The sequence below is a fragment of the Raphanus sativus genome, chromosome 9 (assembly GCF_000801105.2).
Source record: "Raphanus sativus cultivar WK10039 chromosome 9, ASM80110v3, whole genome shotgun sequence".
Taxonomy (NCBI): domain Eukaryota; kingdom Viridiplantae; phylum Streptophyta; class Magnoliopsida; order Brassicales; family Brassicaceae; genus Raphanus; species Raphanus sativus.
In genome coordinates this window covers 3,073,871-3,092,983 of record NC_079519.1, presented here as the reverse complement: position 1 = coordinate 3,092,983, position 19,113 = coordinate 3,073,871, and the positions used below count along the sequence as shown (strand labels likewise).

Genomic DNA, 19,113 nt, shown 5'->3' with positions numbered 1-19,113 from the left:
ATTCCATATCAAATTCAGTGAGGAACAAATTAATTCTTTAATTCTCTACAATTAAAGGAATGTGAAGGAATGAAAAGGAACGACTATTCCTTGTGAATGGTAAAATTTGTTAGGAACATTAAAAAATGCATTATTCCTATCCGTTCCTTGGTCACCAGTTAGACCCTTTGATTTCATTCTATTCCTTTAAGAAGTTACCATTTGTGTTACAAGGAAACATTTTCTTTGCAGTTACTCATTCCCTTTATTTTATTCCATTCATCTATATTCCATTTTTTAACTTTTTATTGATAAAATTCCTAAACTTGACTTGCAATTACAGACAGACTTTATTATTAACGTCCACTGACTACCATTGTACAGCCATAGACTTCATTTCGTCCATTGACTTACGTGTGGTCTGCTCCCATTTCAAGTGTGATTTTCGTTAGACAAGACAGAGTTAGTGGTGGATTAACGTTAGTGTTTGGTGTCACGGTCCAAGGTGGTGGAACCGCGTGGCATTGTTTAAGTCTTCGTCAACGCGCGTGAGTTACGCTAAGGAGGAATAGTGTGTTTACACTCAGATGGCAAACTAGAAAAAAGTATCAGTTGTTCAAAAAAAAATGTATCAAAGTTCATATAAAACACCAACAGAGTCGTGTTTTTTTGAGTAAAGAGTAAAACATAGGACTCTCTGTCTCTCGCATTTTTTTTTCTCTGGTCGATGATGATGTCCAGGCTACGACTGTATCCATGTGTGCTCCTAACTGTATGGCTCTTGTGTATCCTATGTTCGATTCATGTGGTTAGAGCTCAAAACCGTACTGGGGCCTCTACTCATCCCGACGAAGGTCTGTCTGTCTTTTTTTTTTGAGCAACACGAAAGTCTGTCTGTCCTCTTTCTCTTTCAAACAGTTTGGCAAAAAAGTACAAAGGCATGGTGGTTGATTTTTTTTAATAAATATTTTAAATTTATAAAATATATATATATATATATATATATATAATTTGTGATTATTATTTTTAATTGGTTCTGATTGGAAAACATTGTAATAGATAAGGTGTTTCATTGTTATTCTTTTTTTGGTTTTAGGAAAAAAAGTATATAGTTGATGGAAATTAAAAATATATAAACAGCGCGTGCCTTTTAAACTAATGGGATAAGTAATCGACAGCGCGTGCTTTGAACTCCATCTTCGCGACATGGAAGATCCGCGCGCCGAGAGAATGGAACATCAGCGGCGAGCTTTGCTCCGGCGCCGCCATAGACGACGGTGTCACCATCGACAGTCGTGCATATAACCCTCTAATCAAATGCGACTGTAATTTCGTCAACTCCACAATCTGCCGCATCACTGCACTGTAAACGGATCTTTCCCCTTTTTTGTGCACACCAAGTGTTCGATACATTCTCCCACTGAGAAATCACTAAACTTGAAAGAGCTCATTTTGAATTTTTTGACAGGAAGGTTTATGCGATAGATGTTGTAGGAACTATACCTGAAGAGCTCTGGACTTTGGAATACCTCACAAATCTGTATGGTTTTTACTTTTTACTATATAGTTTCATCAAAACAGAGCTAACACACTCACTGAGACTCAAAGTTCACATCTTTCATCCTTTTTTTTACTTCAGGAACTTGGGTCAGAACTTTCTGACAGGACCCTTGTCTCCTGCAATTGGAAACCTGACTCGGATGGAATGGCTGTAAGGATGTGAGAGAGACTTTCTTCTGATGATGAACTTTTTTTACAAACGTTTTTTCTTGTCTCTCACGTAGGACTTTTGGGATCAATGCGTTGTCTGGCCCTATTCCTAAGGAAATAGGTTTGCTTAGAGACTTGAAATCGCTGTAAGCTTATTATGGTGCTTCTTGAAATATGATGATGTATTTCACAATGCTTCTTGAGGATTCTGATGGCTCCTTAATATATATGTATTTTATGCAGGGCTGTTGGTTCAAATTACTTTTCCGGTTCTATCCCAGCTGAGATTGGGAGTTGTACAAAACTGCAACAACTGTGAGTTCGCCTGTCTAATGCTTATGTACCTAACATAGATATGCAACCTTAACCTTCGAGACCATCTAGTGTTCACTGTCCATAAAGTTCTTGCGCGAAACTACTTATATTTTATGAATTTCTTACATCTTTTGCAGCTATATAGATAGTTCTGGACTCAGTGGGGAAATACCCTTATCATTTGCTAATCTTGTGGAGCTGCAAGTCGTGTAAGATTGAATCCTAATCTAAGCTTTATCGTTAGATGTCTACAGCTATTTATTACTTCACATTGTTTTTGGTCTTGGGGTGATTTTTTTTTTCTTAATGTTGTATCAGCTGGATGATGGATCTGGAAGTTACAGGTCGGATACCAGACTTCATAGGAAACTGGACCAAACTTGTTTCCTTGTAAGTCTTTTCTACAGAGTTTTTATATAACGGATTTGTTCCGTTGGTCTTGTTTTTATATATTATACATTTATATGTTAATATTACAGTGTGGGAAAACTCTTCATTGCATTTGAATTATGTGTTTTACTGCAGGAGAATTCTCGGAACTGGTTTGAGTGGTCCGATACCGTCGTCATTTTCTAACTTAGCTTCTTTGACAGAACTGTATGTGTTGGCATTGTTTGTCATAATCTTTATTGTTTACGGTTTCTCGTCTGTTTTCTTTCTCAAATATTTATATCCTAAATGTAGGAGGCTAGGTGATATATCTAGTGGAAGCTCTTCTCTTGAATTCATCAAAGACATGAAATCTCTAAGTATATTGTAAGGCAGCTTCGATTTGGATTCACTACAATTCATTATCAGATTAGTTTACTGCTGAATTGTTTATCTCCCCTTCGGGTATTTTAACGTTGATGGTTTATGTTGTAGAGTATTGAGGAACAGCAATCTCGAAGGGACAATACCCTCTAATATTGGAGAATACTCAAGTTTGCTACAAGTGTAAGTACACACGTTAATGAGACTGTGTTTCATCAATATGCTCTGAAAGCTGTTTTAGGGTCTTTTCTGTAAAAGAGCGTGAGACGACGATATGTGAATGACATACCATGCAATTCATGTTTGTTTTCCAGTGATTTAAGCTTCAACAAACTACATGGACCAATACCGGCGTCACTTTACAACTTAAGTCGACTTAGTCACTTGTAAGATGATATATTTTCTGATTCTTTTTGGGTCTTTATTCAAAACCCGAGTAATTGTTTGAAACAAATGTTGTCTTCATATTAGGTTTCTGGGAAACAACAAGTTGAATGGTTCCTTGCCCACTCAAAAGAGCCAGTCTTTGAAAAATATGTGAGTAACAATATCCTTTGTGGAGGGTATAACAGATATGCTGACATAGAATCAAGTTTCATTTCACCTTTTACTCGCACTTATTCATGTTGAACCCTGTTCCACTCTTGGTAGCATGGAAGACTTGCCAATATAATCAGGAAGCTTTTATGGAATGTATAACATGTTGTGTAGATCCTACTAATTGTTCTTTCTTACTTGCAGAGACGTGTCCTACAATAATTTGTCTGGAAGTCTTCCTTCATGGGTCAGCTTACCAAACTTGAAACTGTAAGTAAACAAAACACTACAATTTTTTAACTTACTCACTGTGTTCTTCAGAAAAAAATTATTTATAGGAAATATTTATTATGATCATATGTTAGGTAATAATAATCAAAACTGTATGTTATATGTGCAGCAACCTAGTTGCTAACAACTTCACATTGAAAGGTCTTAACAAGAGGTAATTTATCTTGGATATGTTCTTGTTGGTGCTTGAAATTGCAATATGTATAAACGACTCATCTTTTTTTTTTCTTAAATATAATTTTTTGTTAAAAGAGTTTTACCAGGACTGAAATGCCTGCAAAAGAACTTTCCCTGCAATAGGGGTAAAGGAATCTGTAAGTGTAACAAAGAGATATCCTCACAACCGTTGTTTGTCTATGTGCATTTACTATTATAAAAAAAATTGTTTATTGTTTCTCTATTGGCTGGTGGTCTAGATTCTGACTTTTCTATCAACTGCGGAGGGCCAGAGATAAGGTCTGTTAGCGGAGCACTATTTGAGAAGGAGGACGAGGATCTTGGACCTGCTTCGTTCTTCGTGAGTGCTTCTCAGAGATGGGCAGCCAGTAGCGTAGGACTTTTTGCTGGAAGCAGCAATAATATATACATAGCCACTTCACTGTCACAATTTGTCAACACTTTGGACTCGGAGCTTTTTCAGTCGGCAAGACTTTCTGCATCTTCCCTAAGGTACTACGGGTTGGGGCTCGAAAATGGAGGCTACACAGTGACACTTCAGTTTGCTGAGATACAAATGAAAGGTTCCAACACTTGGAGAGGTGTTGCGAGAAGAAGATTTGACATTTACGTTCAGGTTATGATCTAACTTTCCTCTTCACAAGTTAAATGATCTGGTGTGCTGATCTTCTTCCTAAATTTGGTTCCAGGGAAGACTTGTTGAAAAGGATTTTGATGTACGAAGAACAGCTGGTGGCTCTAATCTTAGAGCAGTTCAGAGAGAATATAAAGCAAATGTATCAGAAAATTACCTCGAAGTTCATCTTTTCTGGGCTGGAAAAGGGACATGTTGTATTCCTATTCAGGGGGCGTATGGGCCATTAGTATCAGCCGTTAGTGCAACACCAGGTAACAACACAAATGATTATTTTTTCTTCTTCTTAATTTTCACTATCTCCTAGTGATATTAAGTGTCACTCATTGCTGCGCAGATTTTACACCAACTGTGGTTAATATGCCGCCATCAAAGGGAACAAACAGAACTGGTACTCTTGTTAGTGTCTGAAAGAGTATGAATAAGAGAAAGGAAAAACAGAGGAAGTCAACACTCTTTAACTAAGACTCGAATGGTTGTCATTGCCTTTGATCTCATTCTTCTAATAATACGATCATAGCTCGTTGTAATGGGGTCATTGGTGTTATCTTTTTACAAATTAATAAAACAGTTATATCCTTAGTTCAGAGTTGTGTTCATTACACTGTCATTGTTGGCGTGGAATCTTGGCGGGTGTGATGCATGCTTCTGCAAGAGCTAAAAGTATTCATTGTGCACTTGTGATTGATTTGGATGCTGCAGGGGACAAGAGTTTACATCTTTGATTGGTTAAGAAAAAATCTAGTGTGATCCTTTTGTGCATTTATGGTGAATAGGCGTGTATTCTACACGAGAATAATAGATGATGAGCTAAATGAGTACAACATGGAAAGAAGTGAAACGCATGATTAGCATTGCTCTGATATGCACACAGTCATCTCCTGCCTTGAGACCAACAATGTCAGGAGTAGTGCCATGTTGTCGGAAAGTGTTGAGGTCGATGGCGGCAATTCAAGACGCTGATTTAGACTTTGGATCATGATGCTAAGCTAAGGAGCTGCTTTGATCATCTAGAGAACGTACTGCTAATTATGTGATCCAACTTTTTTCTTCCTTGAATTAAATTCAGTGGTGGGCTCAACTCACTTCAGGTCGTAGTCGAAAAGGGGTCCAACTAGCTCAAGTGTCCATGTGAAAGCCAACCAGAAAAGAGTAATTGTTGTTTATTGATTTCATATGTCATTTCAATGCCCATTTTATCTTCTACGGTCGTCGTGGCTCGCATGATTACAATCCCACCGCCCTTTATTGTACTCTTTTTTTTTTGACAACTCAAATGGATGATAAGGTTTAGTCCACATATAGCTCAACTTGCTCAATGCAGCTAGTGCTGGGTTTGCGGGTCGACCCGCCCCGACCCGCCCCGCCCCGCTGCGGATCGACTCATTTTTTCGATTCAAAAATTCGACCCGCTTGACCCGCATCTAAAAAATGTAAGACCAGCCCCGCCCCGCATAAATTAGCGGGTAATCCGCGGGACCCGCGGATAATATAAAAAATAATAAAAATAATTATTTTATTAATATTTTTTTAAAAAACAATATAAATAATATATTTTATTTAAATTTTTAAAAATATTCGTACTTTTTATTATTCTTTTATAAAAACATAATTTTTATTTAAAAAAATCATATTTTAAAAAGAATTTTTTTTCTTTTAATTTTGCGGTTTGGCGGGTACCCACAATTTAAATTCGGTCGACCCGCACCTGCCCCGCGGCGGGTCAAACGGGGCGGAGCCCGCGGATAATGAATCAAATTCCCAGCTCTATATCCAGCCCATGAGCCTCACCTCTCACCAACCTATTATCTCTCTCTCTCACTTCCAATAATTTGTTCGGGTTTTTTTTTTCAATCAATTTAAATTATAATCAGTTTAAAACTCGTATTTGAGAAAAATCTATAAAATCAGCAAAAACCTAGTAAAATCGGTAACACGGAACAATTTCAAAACCTAGTTCTAAAAATCAATATATAATTAATGTGTTTTTAATACCGATTAAAAATTAATATTCCATAACTAATGTTTTATTTAATTAGTTGTCTATTTAGTTGTATTTTCTTTAAAAATATAAGATAATGGATTTTTGATTCTTGTATACGATTCTTATTTTGCCATATTCATAAAATTTGGAACTTTAGTTGTAAAAATAAACAAATACGGTAATTGAAATGGTTAATCATTTAGTTTTATCAATTTAAATTTATATAATATTCACTTGTTTAGTGTATACATAATTAGATTTATATTTATTATTTACTTTTCTAGTTAATAAAAGAAAACATATAACATATTATATGTAAAACTACTCTTTAGGTCCATAGTGTATATATATATATAATTTTAAAAATAGAAAATTCGGTTCGATTGGTTGAATTGGTCTAACCAGTCAACAATCAGTAGCTATACCGAATCGATATCCAGTTGGTTTTTAAAACATTAACCATACTGCAGAAATAATAATTAGGAAAATAAAATAGAAAACAATTTCTTGGTTATCTGTTTTTGTACTTTCTTAGTTTCCTTGAAAATTGTAAGAAAAAAAAATATGTTGTCACAAAAAAAAACTATATTATTGTCTTTGAAATCAATATTTTTGAAAGCTAAATAGGAACCGATGAACTTATATGAAACAACAAAAATCTCGTGTATTTTTCTTGACAACACATATGACAGTATGGGTTTTATCTGTACGATATATGTTTGATGCTTAAATTACTAAAAGACATTATAAGAGACTTAACATCATATCTAGCTTACAAAATGCAATGTTTCCTTTAAAAATAAAAGTCTCTTTCAAAATTCTTCTTTTCTCGAGTTAAAATGATTTTGTCAATAAAGATTAAAAGGGACCGTTTTCACCTTCTTTCCCGTTTCTCTTTATTTTGCTTTTACATTTTTTCCATTTACAAAAATTTATTTTTCTTCTAAAGATATACTATCATCTTTTTGGTTCTTTTTTGTTGTTTACTTTATGCTTGTTAAAAAAAAGAAGTAAATAAATGATAACTCCAAGAATAAACATCAAAAGCTTGCGATATAATCTAATGAATCTCAAAAGTTTCAATCACTTCTTTCAAGTTTTAATAAGACATCATACTGACTACATCAATACCTATTTATACATCCATTTTATTAGTAAATGAATGACATATTAAAGTGCATCAAATCACGTTTCGACTAACAAAATACATTGTTTCACTATATACAAGTAGATGATAGATGAGGCAGCGCGAAACGAGGATCATGGTGCGAGAATATATGCACTGTTTGACTCTAGTCGTAACGCGCATCTTGTCTAATTACTACTTTACCTTCTCTTAATCTCATTAATTAATTGTGCCTGTGAGTGTGTGTCGAAATGTCATTAGTTAACTGAATATAAAAATAAACGAGTAACGGAGACAGATACACTTCGTTCATAGGCTGAAAGGATATTTACTTGACACGCGATTTCAAGTCATTGGATACTTCCTTTGTCGAGGTTGTGGCGATTCCACAGACCAATTAAAAAGAAAAAATTAAAGACAAAAATATTTTCATATTTCATGTTTTTACTATATTGTGCACGAAATGTTGTTATGTTCACCACTCTTTTGTGGTTATTGGCTAGTGATTATAAAACTAAACACGATTAGCAGTAGTGATGATTAGTAAAATTGTCAAGTGGTCAGTGGTTCTTTTTTTTCGTTTGCTGTGAACATTTAAACAACCACACTAAACTTCTATATATGATTTCGAACATGATTAAATAACTTGTGTTCTTAATAAATCATCTAACACAAAGATAAATAAAAGCTTCAGACCAAAACTCCTTTTCTTGCTAAAAGAATATAATCTTTCCCACCAAAAACTGTATGTTTAAATTTTTTAATGTTTGTACTTACTCTTTTGATGTTAGAATATATTCTATAACACAATCTGGCATGGGAAAGCTGATTTCATGCATAAAGTAGCATCAAGTTATATAACTAATATATTATATCACCAGAATACAGTTGGGAATTCATTCTTCTAAACTCAAAAAGTTTTATGTTTCGTATTAGGCAATGTTTTCAGATCCAATCTCGACCATGTTGAACCAGTAAATTCAATGTTTCACTATATATTTGGATTCAAACAAAAATGTATTAATTTAAAATCTAAAAAACTTTAAAAATCACAAAAAATCAAAAAAAAATCTAATTAATCTATTATTTGAATGTTTGTTTAAAACTACGAGTGTGATCATTATTTACAATAATCTTTTAGCTATCTGATTTTAAAGTCTAAAATAAAAAATTGATTTGTCATATTTAAATTTTGTTGAAATTTTGTTAAAAACGCCAAAGAAAATAAAACAGTGATAAAAGAAAAACAGTTAGTTACTTAGTAGTGCGGTTCTAAGAACATGATTAATCTTGCTTCTTAAGAGAGTTCTTAAGAGTTGTGTTCCACATTTTCATGATTAACTCTAACACGTGCCGATACGCGATTAGTTAGTTTTTAATTTTTATTTCTTTTTAGTTCAGACAAAAAAAAAAAATTTAAAAACCCCAAAAGAATATCTTTTTAGTTAGAGCATCATCAAGCCTCAGTTGTTTAAATAAAGATGCTTAGGAATTTTTTTTAATATTTTTTTCTAAAAAGAAAAAGAAAAAAAAATTAAAAAACTGAACCAATCGCGGACCACCACGTGATCAGTGGGGCCTGCGTACAGTTGAAACAACACAGCTTTTTGACATTTAACTAAGCGTTCCTTCTTTATCAATTTCTTCCTTTTCCATTTTTTTTTATTAAAATATTAATAAGCACCCCCGTTAACCACTTGGGTTAATGGTGCTCTAACATTTTAGTGGTTAATGGTGCTCTAACGTTTTAGTGGGGTTTAAAAACATTGATACAAGGTCATTAACAAACAAGAAAATAAACTAATCACCAACCCATCAACAATCTTTAATTTAATTACAAAACAAAAAAAAACAGAAAAAAAATCACATGACCACTCACTCTCTCTCTCTCTTTTCTCACTACCTTTCCCCTTCGTTTCTTTTCACACACTGACTGACTGTCTTCACTCTTATTTTTGCATATGAACAAAAACAAACTCTGTAAACATTACTCTCTCTTTGGCCGACAAACCTGAAGAAGAGTCTATTCTTCTCCCTCTCCTTAATTCAAAACCTTCACATTGTCCCCAGAAGATTCTCTATATGAACTAGGCCTTTTGCCTCTTTCTTCTTCGAATAGAATCAATGGGTAGAGACATTCTGCTTCCGAGCACTCTCATTCTCCTCCTCCTTTCAGGGTTTGTCTCTTCAGCTCCTTCAGCTAACTCTCCAGCAAGTAAGTCCTTCCTCCCTCATTCCCCTTTCGATTATCCAGCTTCGAATCTCTCAAAAGTCTTAACCTTTTCGGCAGAGATTATCAATGGGTTCATCACAAACCACGGCTCTTCACTCATGAAATGGATTTGGTCACTCAAAACCACCTCCAAGAAAACAAGTTCGATTCTTTCTCTCTCCCATCTTAATAAAGTCTTTACCTTTACTTCTTCCCTTTGTCCCAAGATTTGATTTTTGTCTGAATTTTCCAGCAATTGCAACGAGATCGATGGTGAAATTCGAGGATGGGTATGCAGTAGAGACGGTCTTCGACGGAAGCAAACTCGGCATCGAGCCTTACTCCGTCGAGGTCTTGCCTAACGGGGAGCTCCTTGTTCTCGATTCCGACAACAGTAACATCTACAAGATCTCTTCTTCTCTTTCTCTATGTAAGTAATCTGAATGCTCTGATTGAATCCACACTGCTTGAGATTTCTCTGTGAATGAAACCAAACCATATGATTGTTCTTTTGTCTTCACTTAAAAAACTGAATGCACATAGGAATGTTGTACAAAAGACATGTTACTATTTTGGGTTAATGGAGATTTGCTGTATCCTTGTCGTTTCTCGAGTCAACTTGGTCAGGGATGAGTGTAGTCTAATAGTACAATGCAGACTTATTCCAAGATTAGATCTAATAGTAAACTAACAACAAGTGTTCTCTATAATCTTAACTGTTTTGCTGAATAGTTGTTTTCTAATTTACATTTTGGGAACAAAACTGTGTTTGGTAGATAGCAGGCCGAGGCTGGTTACTGGCTCCCCTGAAGGATACGCAGGTCATGTTGATGGGAGATTGCGTGACGCTAAGCTTAACCATCCCAAGGGTCTTGCCGTTGATGACAGAGGCAACATTTATGTAGCTGACACTGTTAACAATGCTATACGCAAGATAAGTGAAGCAGGTAAAAAAATAAATAAAATAGCATTTTTGTATCCTAATTTGCATTCTTGATTAGTAAACTCATTCTATCTTGTGTTACCTTTGCAGGAGTTACAACAATTGCTGGAGGCAAAACGGGTAGAAATGGAGGAGGAGGACACGTGGATGGACCAAGCGAAGATGCAAAGTTCTCTAATGACTTTGATGTTGTTTACGTCGGAAGCAGTTGTTCCCTCCTCGTCATTGACCGTGGCAACAGAGCTATCAGAGAGATTCAGCTTCGTTTCGACGACTGTGCTTATCAGTACGAGAGCGGGTTTCCTCTTGGTGTTGCTGTCCTCGTGGCTGCAGGTTTCTTTGGTTACATGATGGCTCTCTTGCAGCGCCGGGTCGGTTCCATCGTCTCTTCTTCTCAAAACGTTAGTGTTTTGGATCAAGAAACGTTCGAAGCTGATCCTGATCAGAAGAAACCATTCAGACCGTCTCTGATTCCGAGTGGAGATGATGAGCAGCTGCTAGAGAAGCAAGATGAGAGCTTCTTGGCGTCTATGGGAAACCTCGCTTCAAACGCTTGGGTTACCGTTACAGAGATGCTAAGAAAGAGGCAGCAGACAGCAGCAACAGGCTTTCAGGAGTACCACCAAACAAAGCAGTCTTCTTCTGCTGCGTTTAGCACAACAACAACTCCGTGGCCGATCCAAGAGAGCTTTGTGATCCCAGAGGAAGATGAACCTCCTCCTGTTGAGCATAGGAACCAAACACCGAGGAAGACTTATGCTTTCATGTCCAAAGACGCGGAGAAAATGCAGCAGCTGCGTCAGAGCCGTGCCTTCTACAGTAGCTGGGAAGCAGCTGCTGAGTTCCCAAACCAGCAACAGCAACAGCAAAAGCAGCAACAGCAGAAGCAGCAGCATAGAAGGCATTACTCGTCGATCCCACATACTTATTATGAGCAGAACAGTGAGAAGACTAATGAGGTAGTCTTTGGGGCGGTCCAAGAAAAGAAGAGCAGCAAGCGTGCGGCTAAGCCTAAGGAGTCTGAAGATCAGATAAATAATAGTATTAATAATAATACTCAACAGAATCTTCACCACAGAGCTCATTCTGTTAGTTACCCGTATGGATACTATCCACCATATACATGAAAAGTCTCTGAGTGTTGGATGTTTATGGGATTATAAGTCTTATTGAATAAGATCATGCAAGGAGATTACCAAAATTTTGGGTATAGGTGGGGGGTGTTAAGATTTATTGTGAAAGATTGGGGAGATTTTAAGTACTTAGAGATGCTGGTCTTGTAAGAAAAGTTGCAAAATTTTATTGCATTCAGTAATATAAATATATATGATCTTTGTGGAAAATTGAGTCTGTAATTTCATTTAGAACCTGAAGCTTCATACTCTTCAAAAATCTTTGAAGCTTATCATGTTAATTATATGTATCTCAGAGTTTCATCCAAGGCTTTGTGTCAGTGGTTTAAACGAGTATATTGCCAAATGGTTTTATTATTGGTTTAGTATCTTGACACAAACAAACACTTAGAAACAAAACATCAGCTTATAAGTGGTATAGTATCACTTGTCAGATGCAAATCACTGCAACCATGGCTGGTCTTACATCTTTAGATATAAAATGACAAAACAATTTATGAAAATATGGTCCTTTACTTCTTACTGTTATAACTGGTATTTAATTAGAAAATAAAGATTTTTCACAATCATTTTAAACTATACACATGTTTGTTTTAAAAGAAACCAATATCCAAACTTTTTGTTCTTTGAGTCTTTTTAGTATCCTCCATTGTTCTTTGGAGGATTTTTTTTTTCTCCTGGAGTGTAAACCATGTATGTTCACTTGTCATATACAGATAATATGAAAGCACTTGGTAACATCAAGAATTATCCATTAGTATACGAGGGCGTTGAAATGGATAAAACCAAGAAGTTCACAAAGCATATAGTAGAATTTCAAATTGACTAAATTCTTCTCTAACCATGTCTTTTGCATGCTACAAGTGTCTGATCCTTGTGGTCTAAACGAACGTCTATTGCAACACTAAAAGCAATCGGAGGTTTTTCACATAGATATTTAAAAATACAAATATATGCATATGTATAAATATTAATATTTAATTATGAATATTTAAATTTTACGGAAATTCAACCGAAAATATTTTTCATTTAAATACTTTCACTTAAATTTCTCATAAAATTAAATTAATCATAATTAAATTATATATATATATATATATATTTAGATACTTACACAACACCTTCAAAGTGACATCTATTAACATTTTAAATCTTAAACTTATTTAACTAACATATTAAATCTTTAAATTGGTTTTTGTATCATAAAAATCTTTCAACTTAACTTACTTGTTCATCAAGTGGAAAATGTGATTGTTAACATGTAAATAAAGTGACTTGTAAGTTTTTTTCCCAAATTTTTATTTATTTATTTAATTAACGAAACCAATTAATAAAAAATAGGATTTTTCCAATAAAATTACAAACTACAGAAAAGTAAAAATCGATTTAAAAAAAAAAGTCTTATAACTATTTTTTCTTTCAAAATGCGATTTACACAGAATTTTCTTTTTAGTTTTTTTAAAACTTATATAAAACTGTAAAAAAAAGTTCAAAATATAAATAATTTTGAACCTATCACCATTAACAATAGCACTTTTCATAATATCACGATTAAGAATAACATTTTTCATTATATCACCAATGACAATAGCGTCGAACCATTATTATCCATATGTCGTAAATTCTAATTTTGAAAAATCATATAAATAAAAATTTATTATTTTATATTCTGAGAAAATTATATGCATAGTTAGTTCTAAATTTTTATTTTTAAAAATAATAATTTCAAACAGATGGCCCCTTTAAAATTATTCTCTTTGGAAAAAAATTAGAAATTTTATATAAATTCTTTTGAAATTTAGTATATTTTTTATTTTTTGGGTAAAATTGCATTTTTAAAAATTGTGTTTTAATTTTTTTACCGTTATTATATAATATTTTTTTCAAAAAAAAACTAAAAGTTCTTTTTTTGCAAAAATCACATTTTTAAAAATAAAAAAAGTTTTAACTATAAGATTTTTTTATAAATCAATTTCTATTTGTTCTGTAATTTTACTATTTTTTATTGAGAAAATCCTATTTTTATTTTTTATTAATTGATTTTGTTAATTTAAATAAAAAACATTTTTTGGAAAAAAACTGACACAACATTCTATTTCCAGTGTCACGTTTTCGATTTAGTGACTTTGAATAAGTTTTTTATGATACAGAACTCAATTTGAATGTTTAATATGTTAATTAAATAAGTTTAAGATTTAAAGTGTAAATAGATGTCACTTTAAAAGTTTTTTATGCGATTTTTCCAAAACAAATAAACTAGATTAAACAAAACATTTTTCTTTACTGTGTTAAATCAATTCATACGAATATTTGTTTGCTATCTTATTCGAGGCGTAATCCAAACCTACCAAAATATAGCTAATAACTTGGTCTTAATACCACATTGAAGAGCCGCATTCATATTTGTATTAAACAAAAAATTAGCTTTGTTTTTTTCTAATTTATTGTTTAACCAAAAAAAATATTTCAAATACTATAATCAGTAGAAGAAAATGTTTATTCTGCTGACATATAAACCGATTTCTTTCTTGGCTTAACCGAACAAAATATACAATTATTAATCCAAATATTTTTTTTTTGTATTCTATAAATTGATTTCGTCACTTAATTTGACCCAATGGTCAGAGTTCAAACCCCTTTTGAAAATCAATTTCTTAACGTATTACTGCATTTACCACTACATTTGATGAAAATATTCAGATACATTATAACTTTGTATTCGACCTTGTATGATATTCAAATCAATGAATTATTGTTGTTCCATTATGAATGGGTTTGTAGTCTAAATAAGCATCATCAGAAACTCACCGGCCTAGCGTCAGACCTAAATATTTAGGAGTTAGGAAAGAAATTAAATAACGTAGAACCATCATCATAACCTAACACTTTTCTTGGATGAATCTGAATCCACTAACCAGTACAGTATCAAATACTTGGACTGCAACGGAGGTTGACGAGAAATAACACCTTTCTTCAATTCTTTTTAATAAATGATCGAGTCATCAATTTTTTCATTATTAAATTTGGACCCCATTATCTTCATATTTTCCTTATGTGGGTCCCTAATTAACCGCAGCCAAGAGTATAAATTAATTTTGCTGACTGTATAATTACAAGATTCTACGCTGCGTATGTCAGCCAAAGGCGTTGTCGTTTCTTTTTGTTTTTTTGGCGCTTAAAATATTACTTCACGTTCACAATTAGGGGTTAAGTTAGGGAGAAAGAGTTTAGTGATCCAGTGAGACGCATGTTACTATGTTAATAATCCATTGAGAACGATGTTTGGAATGAATCGTGTTCGAAGGTGTAAGCTAGCTACCAGTCTACCACTAACATATGTGAATACCCAGTGGCGGATGTAGAGAGGAGGGAAAGTGGGCAGTTGCCCTATATGAATTGTTGAAATAAATTTTATTTTTATTGATTTTTTGAAAATTTTATGGTTACGTGTTGAGATCTATGCTAATGCTCCCCATGATTTTGAGCTCAAAATTTATGTTGCCCCTGATGATCTTTTCGTCCGGCTCCACCACTGTGAATACCTATTCATATTGATTATTAGATATGGCGTTGTGTTTGCAATTTTGAATGGTTTGATGGTATACTATTTTCATTGATGGATGTTTTGAGCTCTGTGATGTTTGACCCAAACTAACACTGAATCACTCAATATTCCCTCATTATATTGGAGAATGATGTTTAAATCATGATATTTACGGAACATATGATATCAAATTATCAATGATAACATTGGTCTCCATTCAATCGGCGTATGATAATAATTAAGCCGCTCGATATACAAGGAAAACCCACGTACATTCCAAATTAATCATGCTCTCTTAATAAGTTATAAGACCAATTGCGACGTCACTACATAAATAAAATGATCTTTAGATAGCATCACACTATTTGGATTTATGTTTAAACACATGCAGATACACAATAAAGTAATATAACATCTTACCCTTAGGGCAACCGTGGAGTCACTCGTGTAGCTTCATCACGCTAGTAAAGTAGCTTCACCTCTTCGTGAAAGGTTATATCTGAACAATAGATAATGACAATTCCTCTCCCTCTATATATGATATAGAGAATTAAACCAATAATCGTATCTTCTCCTCTCATTCTCTCTCCCTCTCTCTCTCCACTTTATCTATATTTCCCGAGATCCTTGGAGCTAGGAAACGCCGTGCCGTTTTAAAGTTTAAAAGGGAGAGAGATGGAGGTGAAGGTTAGGAAGGAAAAGTTTGTGCCGTTTGTTGCAATGGTGATAATGGAGGCATGCACGATTGCACTTACGATACTGGCCAAAACGGCTTTGACCGGAGGGATGAGTCCTTTTGTGTTCGTTGTTTATACAAACGCTTTCGGATCTATTCTTCTTCTTCCTTTTTCTTTCTTTTTCCACAGGAATGACAGGTCAGTTTACGTGATCCATATACTTATAATAAACTCACAATATATCCTTACTAATCAATCTTCTTTCTTTTGTGTTATTTGATGATGATCATGCAGAACAGAAGAATCTATCTTTTCTTGGCCACTCCTCTTCCGTGTTTTCTTTCTAGGTTTCACAGGGTGGGTACATACATCATATCTTTATTTTCATAATTAGTCTAGACTTTAGGAGCTAGACTTCGCAAAACATAAATAATATGACGTCCTAAACCAAAGAATAATACAAGGCCATGCATACTTTATCAACAACCAAATTAGTTGATGAATATTACATCATCGTATGCATGAATTTCCCAAAACGCGTACCGTTTACTTGGTTTTAATAAAGCAACTAGGGCTAAAGATATTCTAGTATGGGTATCTTCCAACAACGTGACGTTTCTTTATGAGCGGTATACATAGCACACCATGTTTTCTTTGTGTAGTGAATTAAAAAATTGCATGGCGCCCTCTTGCTGACACACACACGTACTAGCATGCATTTTTAACGTACATAAAATGTTATTCATGCATATACACATGTACTGGTTATAATGAAACAATTTTAAACATGTGAAGGATATTTCTGTTCCAAAATTTGGCATTCGTGGGACTAAGCTTCAGCTCACCCATAGTGGTATGTGCAATGGGATTACTCATTCCTTCCTTCTCATTCTTGCTCAATCTTATCCTCGGGTAAGCCATCTATCATCACCATTTCAAAATTCACGTATATGTAACTATTTGCAAATACATTATACACCTACGTACCTATGCTTATATAGAAGGAGCAAGTTGGATTGGAGAAACACGAGCACGAGGGCTAAGGTGGTGGGAACAATAATCTCATTAAGCGGAGCATTTGTTGAAGAATTGTACAAAGGTCCCTTCATAAGACCAGCTTCGTCTCCCTCCCCAACTCGTCTTCTGAAATCGATCCCTAAGCTCTTGGTCTACTACACTATCCCCGACAATTGGTTCCTCGGCTGTATCTTTTTGGCCGCCGCTTTTTTTTCTGTCTCTCTCTTCAATGTTATTCAGGTATATTCAACAATAATATATAAACCATCTAAAACTGATACCATCTTTGTGCATGTTATTCAAGAGCTGAACTTCTTTTTTATAATTTTTGGCAGACAGGGACGGTCAAAACATATCCACACGTTATGAAAGTAGCTTCATTTTACAGCATAGTCGGGACGATTCAGTGTCTAGTCTTCGCGTTGTTTATGGAAAGAGACCTAAGTGCATGGAAGATCGAACCTAACTTCGATCTTTTCCTCATTATCGCCACGGTAATAAAATAATTATACACTAAAAAGAAGCAAGTTATCAATAACTCACAAACCTATCATGATGTGTGATTTAAAAACAGGGAATATTCGGAAATGTGATACGACCAAGCATACAAGTAAAGTGTACCCAAATGAAAGGACCAACTTATGTACCATTATTCAAACCCTTTGGTATCTTGTGGGCAGCAGTCTTTGGCACCAGCTTCTTCGTCAACAGTCTTCGTTATGGCAGGTCAGTTAACAGATTCATTGATAATTAATTTTAATTATTAACATATGACTACCATGCATGATGAGTATTGAGTATATATTTGGTGCATGAGTGCAGTGTGTTAGGAGCAGCCATCGGTGGAGTTGGATATTACTCAGTGTCTTGGGGACAACTGAAGGAAACCGAAGAAAAACAGAATCCCGTTGAAGAAAGAAAACCCATCAAAAGTAGTCATTATCACGAAGATGATGAAAACAAAGTTCCATTGCTTACTAATGATCAGGAAGAAAGTCCTGTGTGAATTGTGTATTTTATATCTTCAAGAAGAAAATGAGGGTCGCTTAATATTTTATGGCCCATTTCTTTCTATGTCTGAATAAGAGGAAATGCGTGTGTTATGTCGTCAGTGTCAATGGGAGATTGTTGAAGTAGGCTTTTTGGTCCGAAAGGCAAAATCCACCGAATGTAGATGCATGTATTTCTGTATCTAAAGCTCTCTATTATGTTTAAGTTTTGTGTAGTGAATAATCTTCAAATCATGGCTATATTTTGGTTTTCAGTTTTCACGAGTAAGGAGTAATAAAATAATTTTGAAAGAGGTCGATGATGCAATGGGAAAGTGAAAGTTCAATGTATTGAAGTTTCATCTCCCTTCTTTTAAATGATTAATAGGTGATGGCTTATTAGTCTAATAATTCATGAACTGCATTTTCTTTTGAATGTGCAAGGTAAGTTAGAGAAATTAGTTAAAGTTTTCAAAAGAATGTAAGAGTTAACCTCAACTAATCTGTGCAATCTATAAATGTTATCAAAACTGAAGTGAGAAACACACCAAACTATATTTCTCACTTCAAGCTCAGCCCAAACGCAAAAAGAATTAATGGGCCACCGTCAACAACAGAAGCCCAGGATAGATCTATATTCTACCACCGTCCAACAACTAGGCCTGGGTTCGCGGGTTAACCCGCCCCAACCCGCCCCGCGACCCGCGGATCGAATGATTATTTTGGATTCAAAAATCCGACCCGCATAACCCGCGAACCAAATATCTTAAACCCGCACCCGCCCCGCTAAAACCCGCGGGTAAACCGCATGACCCGCGGATAATAATAATTATATTAAAAATAATTTATTTTAATTATATATTAATTATTTTTAAATTAAAATATTAAAATAATTAAAATTTTATATATTTTATATATTCTTTACGAAAAATAATTATTTTAATTATATATTAATTATTTTTTAAAAATAATATTAAAATAATGCATTTATAATTAAAATTAATTTTTAAAAAAACATTTTTTAAAAAATATGCGGGTTGGCGGGTACCCGCGACTCATATTCGGCTAACCCGCACCCGCCCCGCTTAAAAT

General features: G+C 34.3%; 3 protein-coding genes across 3 annotated transcripts; all 3 read left to right on the top strand.

Moving 5' to 3' along the window:
- The first annotated feature begins 621 nt into the window (after positions 1 to 621).
- LOC108834186 (probable LRR receptor-like serine/threonine-protein kinase At1g56130) lies at positions 622 to 4,978 on the top strand. Its single transcript, XM_018607533.2, has 19 exons — positions 622 to 833; positions 1,158 to 1,344; positions 1,448 to 1,519; positions 1,619 to 1,690; positions 1,764 to 1,835; positions 1,933 to 2,004; positions 2,142 to 2,213; positions 2,323 to 2,394; positions 2,530 to 2,601; positions 2,689 to 2,760; positions 2,869 to 2,940; positions 3,072 to 3,143; positions 3,229 to 3,294; positions 3,499 to 3,564; positions 3,695 to 3,739; positions 3,838 to 3,899; positions 4,002 to 4,378; positions 4,452 to 4,650; positions 4,734 to 4,978. The coding sequence occupies exons 1-19, from the start codon at positions 707 to 709 to the stop codon at positions 4,805 to 4,807; spliced, it is 1,923 nt and encodes a 640-aa protein (XP_018463035.2). The 5' UTR covers positions 622 to 706; the 3' UTR covers positions 4,808 to 4,978.
- A 4,377-nt stretch (positions 4,979 to 9,355) lies between these two features.
- Positions 9,356 to 12,004, top strand: LOC108828355 (uncharacterized). Its single transcript, XM_018602011.2, has 5 exons — positions 9,356 to 9,721; positions 9,797 to 9,880; positions 9,972 to 10,148; positions 10,495 to 10,665; positions 10,752 to 12,004. The coding sequence occupies exons 1-5, from the start codon at positions 9,631 to 9,633 to the stop codon at positions 11,786 to 11,788; spliced, it is 1,560 nt and encodes a 519-aa protein (XP_018457513.2). The 5' UTR covers positions 9,356 to 9,630; the 3' UTR covers positions 11,789 to 12,004.
- A 3,897-nt stretch (positions 12,005 to 15,901) lies between these two features.
- On the top strand, positions 15,902 to 18,276 carry LOC108824241 (WAT1-related protein At1g70260). Its single transcript, XM_018597615.2, has 7 exons — positions 15,902 to 16,213; positions 16,310 to 16,372; positions 16,811 to 16,927; positions 17,017 to 17,272; positions 17,368 to 17,526; positions 17,607 to 17,758; positions 17,855 to 18,276. Exons 1-7 carry the CDS (start codon positions 16,014 to 16,016, stop codon positions 18,036 to 18,038), a joined length of 1,131 nt encoding a protein of 376 aa, XP_018453117.1. The 5' UTR covers positions 15,902 to 16,013; the 3' UTR covers positions 18,039 to 18,276.
- The last annotated feature ends 837 nt before the right edge of the window (positions 18,277 to 19,113 follow it).